The sequence below is a fragment of the Ornithorhynchus anatinus genome, chromosome X3 (genome assembly GCF_004115215.2).
Source record: "Ornithorhynchus anatinus isolate Pmale09 chromosome X3, mOrnAna1.pri.v4, whole genome shotgun sequence".
Classification (NCBI taxonomy): Eukaryota; Metazoa; Chordata; class Mammalia; order Monotremata; family Ornithorhynchidae; genus Ornithorhynchus; species Ornithorhynchus anatinus.
The window spans coordinates 11,343,132-11,355,419 of NC_041751.1; the positions used below are offsets into that span (position 1 = coordinate 11,343,132).

At 41.5% G+C, this 12,288-nt stretch overlaps 1 protein-coding gene across 2 annotated transcripts in view; it reads left to right on the top strand.

Moving 5' to 3' along the window:
• Positions 1-12,288, top strand: part of TRIO (trio Rho guanine nucleotide exchange factor) — a 324,651-nt gene that overhangs the window by 287,226 nt on the left and 25,137 nt on the right. For both annotated transcript variants that reach the window (XM_029054039.2, XM_029054043.2), the window contains exons 37-41: positions 599-694; positions 5,535-5,683; positions 7,347-7,413; positions 9,417-9,520; positions 10,930-10,999. In XM_029054039.2, the coding sequence (XP_028909872.2) occupies positions 599-694; positions 5,535-5,683; positions 7,347-7,413; positions 9,417-9,520; positions 10,930-10,999 (486 nt within the window). The remainder of the gene's footprint in view (positions 1-598; positions 695-5,534; positions 5,684-7,346; positions 7,414-9,416; positions 9,521-10,929; positions 11,000-12,288) is intronic.

The following is a 12,288-nucleotide window of genomic DNA, read 5'->3' on the forward strand; positions in this document are numbered from 1 at the left end:
TTATCTAGCAATAAACCAGTGGTATTTATTGAGTGCTTACTGAGTGCAAAGCATGGTACTAGGTATCCCAGAAGCAAGGTACACTCTGGTTTCCATCAAGAAAGTTGCAGTCAAACTCGGGGGTGGAGGGGAGGCTGGAATGCAGTCACAAATCATTTATAAAGAGTGGGTGCCAGAGGTTGAACAAAGTTGTGACGTACTAGCGCAAAGATGATGAGATGAAATAGAGTAAATAATTCCGCTTACATATTTAAGTGCAGTCAAAAAAAGTTCTGATAAGCTTTCATACGTAGTCCCCTATTAGAAAACATTATGATGTTGCTAGAATACAGATAAAAAACAGGCACACTATGCCTTCCATATGTATACCCAATCAGGATTTATTTAATACTTCATGTCTGAATGTTGTGATTTGGAAGGGGTGACTTTAAAATAAATAAAAAAAGAACCAACCTTGTGGTCTTTCTGTCTGGAATTACTTAAGAGAGGCATTTGAAAGGGAATCATTGTTTATCCAGCAACTAAACTTGAAACATTTGTCTTTCCCCACCCCCCCGCCCGCCCCACCCCCTTCTGTGTTTAAAACCTTTCCTCACAGACATCGTCCCGTTTGCTCGTTCGCCCAACCAGCTCTGAAACCCCCAGCGCAGCAGAGCTTGTGAGTGCAATTGAGGAACTCGTGAAAAGTAAAATGGTGAGTTGGACTGGAGCAGGAGTCTGGAGCTGCAGATCTCCTTTAAGCTTAGGAAGTGATTCCTCTTCTCTGCCTCTGCTCAGCTGATTTCTTCTCTTCCAGGTTATCTCCACAATCAGTATGTAGTGTCCATAGAAGATTGTTGCTTGGGTGAAAGCCGAGCACAAGGGAATTGGTAGATTTGTTGGATTCCAAGGCTGATGTGTGGGGGGCAGAGTGGAGTTTCTCTTTCTCTGGAGTTGCTCAGAAGCAGCAAACCATATGTGGGCCTGCATTTTTTCATCTGTCTCAGATGAACCACTTTTAGGATTACTTTGTAACAAAACAGTATTTCTTTTCAAAAAGGCAGTTTTGCGGCTTCACTGAATATGTGTTATCGCTTGATAAATTCTCTAGTGAAGTTGGAAGAAGGGGAGTTTTTTCATGGCCGGCCCAAAAGTTGATTTCTTTCTCTAACTGGCTCTTCATGTGTTTGCCTGTGCTAGTGTCATGGTCCCGGAATTTAGGTTTTCTAGCTGGAAAATGATGAAAATAGTACATGACTCTTTTTTGGCCTAAAAGTATTTATTAAATATGTGTACCCTGTGCTATACACTGTGCTCCTAACATAATACGTAAAGGGATATTGCCAAAACTGAGGTGCCAAAAAGTTGGATTATCCATTGCAACAATATCTCATCTTGAAGCCTTTAGTTCCCATTTTCTTTCCGCTAGTTTCGGAAGCAGAAGCTCCATGAGATGGTGGCTACTTAGCAGGGTGACACCAAAGTAGGACCAAAACTGGTCATCTGATCTTCAGAGCAATCCAGAAAAAAGAGGAGTTAGAAACTCCAACTGAGATCTTTTTTGGCAGCTCTGTGAAGACCCCAGTAATCATGATTGAACCATATTCCCAAACAGAATGGTGGCCCAAGACGAGATTATTAGAAATTGGAGAGAACACCACCAGAGGAATACAAAGACCAATGTTTACAGAATGATATTTGAAAGCTTCAAAGTTAAAAGCTTCAAGTGCACACCTGATTTATCTGATTACGAAGTCACTTTCTATTTTCTTGATCACAAAGGAGGCCTAAGGATTTGGTTTGGGGAAGAGGGTGGAAAAGGTTTTACTGGAATAACCACAAATTAGATCACCCCAGCTTTTTTTTTTTTTTTTTTACCATGGTGTAGGTTACCACGTGGAAGAGTCCTTCTAGTCAGGCTCTAGGCAGGTGAAACACGGGCAGGGAACATATCTGCTTATTTTGTATCGTACTCTCCCCAGTGCTTAGAATAGTGCTCTGCACATAGTAAGTGCTCAGTAAATACCATTGATCGATAGACTGAGATACAGATCAGCAGGTGCTTTTCAGAATTTTCTGAGGAAAATTCAGACCCTCTCAGGATTTGGTCAAGCTCTTCTTCTCTTTGACAGAAAAGGCAAACTCCCCCGCGAATGCCCTCGTAGCTTCTGGGAGCTGTAGGCAAAACCAACCCCTTCTTCACACCCTGGGTTTGGTAGCTCTTCTGGTCTTTTCCTTTTCATCCCACTAATTCTCTTGCAAGTCTTTTAGCCCAACCAGTTTGAAAGGGTTTTAAAACTCACCGTTTGTACTGTGACCTCGCAATCTAACCCTTCCTGCTTCATTTGTTTGTCAAACAATTGCTGCAGCCAGATTTGAGAAAGGACATATGTTTTTCAGTTAAATGAAATATTAATTAAGTATAAAACTCTACCCTGTTTCTTTCTTTTTTTAATGTGATTTGTTAAGTGCTTACTATATGCCAGGCACTAACTAGACACTGGGGTAAACACAGGTTTGTCAGATTGGACACAGTTACTGACCTGCATGGGGCTCATAGCCTTAGTTCCCGTTTTACAGATGAGGTAAATGAAGCAGAGAGAAATGAAGCAATTTACCTAAGATCACACAGCAGACAAGTGGCAGAGCCAAGATTAAAACCCAGCCCCTTTTGGGTCCTTTGGACTCCCAGGCCCATGCCCGTGCCCTGACCACTAGGCTACATAGCTTCTCAATGAGGCTTTTCATGCAGCTTACAGCTTGTGATAGCCAAAAGTAAAGGGACATTGAATAGGTACATTTTCAAGAGAGATCCACAGTCATGATGGCAATTTTTGAAGCTAGCTAGCTTTAAAGAACAAGCGTCTGAGGAAAGGGTGACTTTTCAGGGTTTTCTAAGGGGTTCCTTGGATTCAGAAATAGAATTGAATGAGTGGCAATGCCCGAGGGCTATGAGTGTCATATTTTCAGCCTTTCATTTCTGCCTTTCCAATGCTTCTTTTTGGTTTTGTTTTACAGTGTGAATCAAAACCCATCCATGTTTGGTCCATAAGAAAGCTGGTCATATGTTTGACAACAAATAACAGGACCTTGATCTAGTGAGAGCAGAGGGAGGGAGCTTAGCATGCGGTCAGGCAAAGAAAGACACAAAAAAATTTTAGAGCTTGTTCAAAATGGGATTTTGGTAATGCCCAGGAATAGTCAAGGTGGGTCTGAGTGTCTTTCTTACTGAACTTGTCAATCAGTAGTATTTATTGAGTCCCTTCTGGGTGTAGAGCACTGGACTTAGTACTTGAGAGAGTACTATAAAGTTAGAAGACACAATCCCTGTCAACATAGAGTTTAGAGTCTAGTGATGGACTCAGATACAAAATAATTTACCAGTAGGGTAACAGAAAAGAGAAAATGGTAGATAGATGTGTAAGCCAAAATGGATGGAAGTGCTACAGGTGAGTGTAGTATGCCTTGAACCATTTTCAGTGGACATCTGAGAATGTAGGATTTCCAGGATTGTCTCTAGGGGTCTTTGATAAGTGATTACCCTATTTGAGAAAATATTTACACCTCCTCATTTGAATGAAGTTAGCCGTGTTTGCAAAACTTACTTTTCTTAGACCTGCAGTTCAGCTGTCACAGAAGCATGGACCTTACAGGTGCATGAATCATTGATTTGGGTTTTCGTTTTTCTTTCACAAACACCTCAAGTTTGCCAGAGAGAAACTGAGCATTTCTTTATTGTTTGAGAATCAAGCTTCAACTTCTCTGTTATGCTTTTTGTTAGACTTTTATATTTTTTCAAAGAATGTCATCTGGGTTTTGTCTTGATTTTATTACAAGGGAAATGTAGGCAGTTGTGGTTTTTTTTAATCACCTGTTCCCCAGGGTCCAGAGGAAATGAGAATTTTGTAAATGAAATCTTCAGTGACTTATGGCTCACCCCATGATCCCCATCCAAACCCAGCCCAAATGCCGTGAAATTCTGAGTCACTGCTGAACTCATTTCCAGGTTATGACACGCTAACTGCAGGTATATTAGTCAGCCAGATTCACAGTCTCCTGGCTGGCTGTGTAGGCCACCATGTCCAGGGGCCTGTTTTCTATTTGTTTTGAAGTTGGAGCCCCAGTATGTGAATTTGTTGAGGTGTGGTTCGGCTGCCATTGCCAGAAGTGACGTTATTTGGTACGTTAGCCCAGAAAAGACTTGAGATCATTCTTTTCTGGCTGACTCTACTGTCAGCATCCCACAAAGGGGAGTGTTTGGGTGGCCTCAAGGGTCTACTGGACAACCTATCAGTATTTGGGTTGGGTTTGGGATGGTGGTGATTTCTGCCTCTGGTGAGACAGAACAAAGTTATGAAAGGCAGTGAACTCACTATCTTGGGTCAAAATCAAATTCCCCATGGCATATCATCTGTGCTCAAGGAAGTTATCATTGCAAGAGCGTCATCATATGTTTCCATCTGGAATGAACTTGATTGAGTGTTGTTTCCTGTTAGACGTGAGGGGGTCATTTTGGTATCAGTGAATTCAGTGGTTTCCTGTTAATGTCATGTCACTACAGTTATCTCCCCTGCAACCCAAGAGAGGGATCCTTTCTGGGTGGTCAGGTTTTTTTTTTCCTTTTTTATTTTTTTAAAGCTCCCATGATCACTCCTCTAACTCTGCCACCTTTCTGGAACTCTGGAAAGTCAAGAGAAAAAGTTATCCCATTCAGTCTACCAAATCTCCTACCAGAGAACACCAAACCTGGGTAGGGTCTGAGTTGGAAATAGGCAAGTATTTGCCTTCAGGGCTGAGGTTTGGTGATTAAAAAGTGCTCCAGTGACACCAATTCATCCTACTCTTTTGGCAGGTTAAAAATACTCGTTCATTAAAGAGGAGGGTTGACATAATAGTGTCAACTACCTCTTGGTTCTATGTGGATCCCCACTTCCAAGCAGATTAATAACAGCCTCAGTGTTTATCTCACATTTCTAAATCACATGAAAACCTGCAAACAATCAGTCATTCAGTCCATGGTATTTATTGAGCATTTACTGTATGCAGGGCACTGTACTGAGCAGTGTACAATACAGTAGAGTTGATAAGACCCATTCTCTGCCCACAAGGAACTTACAGCCCTATATGGGAGGCTTGCTCTTGGCCTCAGCTAGGCAGTCTTACCGCTCAGTCTTCCAAGTTACCTGGCGTTAGAAAAGGGTAATGTTTTTTAAAGTGCACTGTACACTACTAGTCTGATTTTGCTCTTGGGTCTACAGTGTCGGTCTCAGGTTTTTCAGAGAAGGGATTGCGTCTCTTCAGTTCATGGGTAGCTTAAGTAAAACTTGGGTAAAATATATTTTATTTATGTTGTGTGTCTCCTTTTATCCAACCTGTTTAAATTTTTCTTACAGGCATTGTGTGTACTTTTTCAGAGATACCGACTTACCTTTAAAACTGTAATTGAATGCTTTCTTCTAAATAGCCTCCTGGCTTTTCTAATCACTTATTTTAATCAGGACCTATCAATACTGATGCTAATGCACACTCCCTGTGGATGTATTTTTTTGGTTTAGGCTTTGGAGGATCGGCCTAGCTCACTGTTGGTAGACCATGGCGACAGTAGCAGTCCTTCCTTCAACCCTTCAGACAACTCGCTTCTCTCCTCTTCCTCCCCCATTGATGAGATGGAAGAAAGGAAGTCCAGCTCCTTAAAGAGACGGCAGTAAGATTGGCTTGAAATGTTTGCATTCTACTCCTCTGCCCTTTGAGTCTTCACTCTTCAGAAATATAGTGCCTCTTGAATCGAGCCCCAGGAAAAATTTCTTCCCCTTATTTCTAGCTCTAGAATTGATCAGTGGCATTTACTGAACACTTGCGGTGTACAGAGCACTGGAGGTGTGGAAATGGGAGATCCAGGAGCCACAGAGAAATGGGAAATAAAAGTTGACTACTACTTTTTTATATGGTATTCATTAAGTGCTTACTATGTGCCAGGCACTGTACTAAGCACTGGGGTAGATACAAAGTTGGACACAGTCCACGTCCCATATGGGCCTCACATTCTTAATCCCTGTTTCACAGATGAGATAACTGAAGCACAGAGAAGTGAAGTGACTTACCCAAGGTCACACAGCAGACAAGTGGCAGACCCGGGATTAGAACCCAGGTCCTTCTGACTCCACGGCCCAATAAAAATGCATAAATGTACTTGAATCTGTAATTACATATCTGTAATTGAGTACACAATTCTTTGTAATGTTGGCCAAGATGCAACTTTGGTTCAGGAACCAGTCCTCCATTTATAATTTTGTTCCTGTGCAAAAAGTGGTTCCCATTTAAGTTCTGACTTAAGATTTGGTTCTTGAAAACTACTTGTATTCTAAATCCTAGGACCTAGGACTATATAAAGATGCATATATATATATATATATATATATATATATATATATATATATATAAGTGCTAAGGAGGTCACAGTTAGGGTGTGGTGCATTGATCAGGATTTTGAAAATGGGAATAACTATGGTTTGGTCTGTTTGGGTTTTGGGGGAATTCCAGGCTGGGAAAGCAGTGTGAGTGAGGATGGTGGAGGCTGGAGAGTTGAGAGTGAGAGGCACAATTAGAAAATGAGCTTGGGTGGCGGAATGAGTGGAACTGGGGATTAGCAGAAGAGTCAAAAATGGGGAGACCTGGGGAAGACCTTTGAAGCCAGTTTTTGCTTGATGCAGAGACTGATACATTAGTCTAACCATAATATGATAAGAGAATGACCCAAGGACAGGTAGCTGTTTTGGTGGAGTGAAAGGGACAGATCTGGAAACTGTTATCCGCACGTGGGACAGGAACTGTGTCCAACCCGATTTGCTTGATTCACTCCAGCGCTTAGTACAGTGGCTGGCACATAGTAAGCACTTACCAAATACCACAGTTATTATTGTTATCCAGGAAATGCTGCCTAAATCCTGCTGGTTCAGCAGTTGATTTAATGTGAAAAAGACAGTGCAGAGTTGAGGATGACATTAAAGCTGTGCGCTTCTATGACAGAGAAGATGGTGGTGTTATCAATAGAGATGGGAAAGTTAGGAGGCTGGGAGGGTTTAAGAGGGACAGTGAGAAGTGTGGCTTGAAAAATGATGTTTGCTATAGCTGAAGTCAAGCAAGGGGATGAGCTCTCTGAGAAGGTGAATGTAGAATGAAAATAGAGACTTGGGGAACACCCGCAAAAGATCATTTATCCTAATCAAAATCAAGAGGCCTGAGAGAATTAATGTACTGTATTTTGGAAATGTTGTGCTGATACAAAGGGGTGAGAGGGCCCTTTGAAAATGTTCATTCTACTGATGTTACGTTTTGCAGTAAATACTGTTAAATTTTCTTTCTTGCAGTTACGTCTTACAGGAATTAGTGGAAACAGAGCGGGACTATGTACGTGACCTGGGCTACGTGGTTGAGGTAGATTTCTTCAATTACTTTTAGTAGTTGTGGGCTTACCATTTGGATTATTTATTTAACCAAAGAAGTTGAAGACAAAGTCAGTGCTATCCTGGTGGTGGCTACCGTTTCCTTTTTCTTACTACTGATGATAAAAAATAAATACAAGGGTACCCATAGAGCATGTCTTTTTTAGTTTTGAAACTTAAGGAAGTTGTGTGAAATATAGATTTTTTCCCCTAAAGATTATAATTACTGCTCCTAAGCAATTTTTATTTAATAATTCTGTATTCACGTCTATTAAAATTACAAGATATTTTAAGGTAATTTTCACATTAAAAAGCCAGACTACAACACGGTTCTGGCATCCCTTTCGAATTGCTAAAACACCGAAGAACCTCAGGTTAATGGAAAACCACATTTCAGTGACCATTGGTTCAATGGAAATTATAGAGTTCTGGGTCAGATGGTGACAATGATTATGGAAATTCCTATATTAATGCTATTTCCACCACTAGCTGAATATGTTATACCCTTGCCATTGAATTAAATAGAAAGAAGCACAAAGTACAGTTCAGTACAGTAGACCAAAGCAGAGGCTGGAAATTACAGCAGGATCACATCTCCACTGATTCAATGTACACAAAAGTTTCTTCCTATAATGAATCTATCATCACCAACTTGTGGATCATGTTGTATCTGGCACAGACTTGTGTTGTAAGAACAGCATTACCTAATTTTTCCATCACACTGTATCTAAATCCTGGTCTGAAAACATATAGAGCAGAAATGGCTCTTCTTTAAGTGTCCATTTTCTTCCCTTGTTATCCTGTTATTAAGGCAACCACACAAACTCAAACTCTTGTGTTCCAACATGAAAACTAGTTCTACTCAAGACCAATAAATTGCTTTTAGTAGTCTACTGTCATGAGTTTGGATCTGTTGAATATACAGCCAATTCTCAGTACTGCATTTGTAATAATTGACCTCACATGTTGCCATACATTGTACTAAGCACAGTGGCAAAACAAAGAAGCGACAATTTCCCTGCCACAAGGAGCTTATAATAATAATAATGTTGGTATTTGTTAAGCGCTTACTATGTGCCGAGCACTGTTCTAAGCGCTGGGGTAGACATAGGGGAATCAGGTTGTCCCACTTGGGGCTCACAGTCTTAATCCCCATTTTACAGATGAGGGAACTGAGGCACGGAGAAGTTAAGTGACTTGCCCACAGTCACACAGCCGACAAGTGGCAGAGCTGGGATTCGAACTCATGAGCCCTGACTCCAAAGCCCGTGCTCTTTCCACTGAGCCACGAGCTTATGTCCTAATGGGAGTTCACATTCCTGAAATTTAAAAGAAAACAAATGATCGAGAATGGATAAGGACCAAATCACATTTGTTGGAAGTGCCACACTGAATTATTCTTAGTCTTACAAAGAACCGTCCAAGAAACACCGCCAGAGATTGTTGGGCTGGGTTACCATTATCACACTGCCGAATGACTGCACTGGCTTTCCAACACAAAGTCAGATTTTTTTTCCTTCTAGTTGTTCAAACCTTTCTTATACTGTTTATACAAAGGGAAGGAAATTAAAAGGATTGTCTGACTTTTGTTTCTTTTAGATGACTGGTTTGGACAAAAAGGCTTATTCCTAGCTAAATATTTCATGTTGCCTACAAACCACAGAAAGGATTTTAAAGTGATGTATGTGCATGATCTCAGATTTATAGTTGCTTTGGATCCTTAGATGAACTTTACTCTGTAAACTTTAAACAAAAAGACAAGTTTAGGAAAGCTATTTTTAAAATTGTTTTTCTGCAATGTAGGAAATAGTTGTACAATTTGGGTAAAATTAAGATAATGCCCTTGTATCATGACGGGGTTCTGAAGTCTCTAGGTTAAAAGGACAGATAAGAGTGTTTTATGTTCTTTATATCGATGCCTTTGAATTATTTGTTACTGCAGTATTGCATTGTTGTTTGGTGAAAATGGTTCTTCAAAGAAATCCTCTGTTTCAGGGATACATGGCACTTATGAAAGAAGACGGCGTCCCTGATGACATGAAAGGAAAAGACAAAATCGTGTTTGGAAACATACATCAGATATATGATTGGCACAGAGAGTATGTATTTAGTAATGTTAATAATTGTTTTAGTAAGTGAAGGATAGCTCTTTCCTGCATCATGCTTTATGCTGGGAAAGAGTAAAGAATATGCCACCTAGGATAGGGAAATGGTACGAAGAAATGCTTATGAGATGGACAGCTTTTTTACTCATTTGTAATATAGTGCTAGAAGGATAATAGTTTGTGATGATGGTATTAAGTATTTACTCTGTGCTAAGCTCTGGGGTAGATACAGGGTAATCAGGTTGTCTTAAGTGGGGCTCACAGTTTTAATCCCCATTTTACAGATGAGGTAACTGAAGCACAGAGAAGTTACATGGCTTCCCCAGAGTCACACAGCAGACAAGTGGTGTAGCTGGGATTAGAGCCCACATCCTCTGACTCCCAAACCCGTGCATTTTCCATTAAGGCACGCTGATTCTCTGTGTATTCATTTTCCCTATCTAGGGGTGGGGAGGGTCTCATGGCCAGCAGGAGGATTCTCCACCCCAGTGGAGACAGACCATTTGACGTGGGCATATGGAGATGGCAGGAGGTCAGGACTGTCATGGCGCCCATAACGTCAGGCCACCCCAAAATGTCAAATTTCCCAGTGTTTTAAAGTGGGTTGATGGAATGGATGAGTCTTGGTCCTGAGTCTTTAAGATTAAGAACCCATGCCTGAAGAATTGACTGTTATAGATGCATGGGATCAGAGTGTGTGGAGAGGGGTTATGGGGAGACACACAGGGCATGGGGTGGGGCTTCGGCCAGGAGCCCGTTCACTGCTTCAGTCTCGGTGGTGCAGAGGCTGTGGCGACGAAGGTTCCCATTGATCCCTTTAGGGTTGGTGCCCTTGTTAATAAAACTACTTGTCCTGAAAATGAACTGATGCCTAAACTGTCCCCAGAAAATTTATATTTTTGGAACAGGGAGAAAAGATAGTAATGAAAAGGAAAAGCTGCTGTCCTTAAGTTCCCTTAGCTACTCCCATAGCACTGCAACATGAATATTTTTGGTAGAAACTCATTTTGCCTGTCTTTTGGAAAAATCTTCATAAATGTGGGATTATCTAAATTCATTCCATTGAAAGATACCTAGGAAGGGAAGGATCAGTATGTTTGTGGCCAGAGCTTAGCAAAGTGGCCGGTTGCATTGAAACCATTCTTAAACTCCTTTTGGTCCGCCCAGGAGCGAAGTGGGTGATTTCAATCTCGGAGAGTTCTGCTTTTCTTTCTCCCATCCTTGAGCCATCCTATTTCTTCAGAAAACCAAACTGTAACAATTTTGGCTTCGTCTATGCAATGTGTTCTGGCTAGGTCTACTAAAATAATTAGTTTTTAAAGTAAATAGACAGTCATTCAGCAGTGCTCTTATTTTTGGTGCGTTGTCATTCGAGCCCATTTTTTCCTCCTGTTTGTTTCCAGCTTCTTTTTAGGAGAGTTGGAGAAGTGCCTTGAAGATCCAGAAAAATTGGGTTCTCTTTTTGTGAAGCATGTACGTACAATTTTTATCCATAACTAATTTGTCTAGAAAAGTTTTCTTAACGGAGAAGCCTCGCTGTCTCTAAGGCCACTCTTCATCCTGTGTTTAGCAGGGGTTTAGGTCTTTGCAAGCGGAATAACGGGGGGGGGGGGGGGTGCCCAGTTAGGGATGTGAGACTGGGGTAAAGAGGGGCAGTGGTAGAGCTCTTGTCCCTCAGGTGTTTCTGGGAAATGTTGTCCTGGTCCTGCTAGCAGGAAAGCAGGCTGCATTTCTGGATCTGCTTTTCCCAACGGGAAATGTGCAAGTCAGGCAGGGTGCTGTCCATCCTCTGTGCAAATGCCAAGCTCCAGGAGGCCATCCCTGACTCTTTTCCTTTTCTTCAACTCCCTCTGCGTCATCCTGACTTGCCCCCTTGGTTAATCCCCCTGTCTCACCCCCACACCACTTATGTACTTATCCGTAATTTATTCCTTGGTATTACTTACTGTTTCCCCCTCTAGACTGTAAGCTCGTTATGGGCAGGGAATGTGTCTGTGCTGTTGTTAAATCATATTCTCCTAAGAGCTTAGTGCAGTGCTCTGCACACAGTAAGTGCAATAAATACGATCGAATGACTGAGCGACTGACTAGAGGTTCCACTGCTGCACCATTCCGCACTGCTCCCGGGAAAGCCCAACAGCACAAGCTGAGAACTTCTCCCAAATTCCTGTCAGGAATGAAGAACGATCAGCATCAGTACTAACACTTCAGGATTGAGATCCTATGCAGAAGGATCGATTGCAGTGCCAGTGACTCCCCCCCATCATATCTTCAATCTTTCCTCTCCTCAAGCATGAACATGTCCCTATCATACACAAACCTGCATTAACCTGCCCTGGAAACATGCATTCATATCCATGCTAAGGTACCTAGGTTCATATCCAAAGATTCACATGTCACATCCCTGTACCCACAATACACGATTGTGACCATGGAACAATACTTTTCTATATTCAGTCTTTACATATGTGCATCCATGCACAGATCCCCTCCTTTGGGTATCCAGTGACACACAAACGTTCTGGAATTTCAAGTGAGGGTTCATGTGACAGTGGAAACACATACACAGGCTTCTCTATTGGAAAGGAGAGAATGAAGCCAGAGAATAGTAGCAGAGACAGAAAAAGAACAATGGCAGGAAGGGAAAATAAAAGAAAGAATGGAAATACTTGGTGTATCTAATCCAAGAAAAAAGCTGTGTTTTCTACTGGCTAGAATGTGTTTTTATTCTGGTTAAAATATGTTGTCTTGTATACCAAATG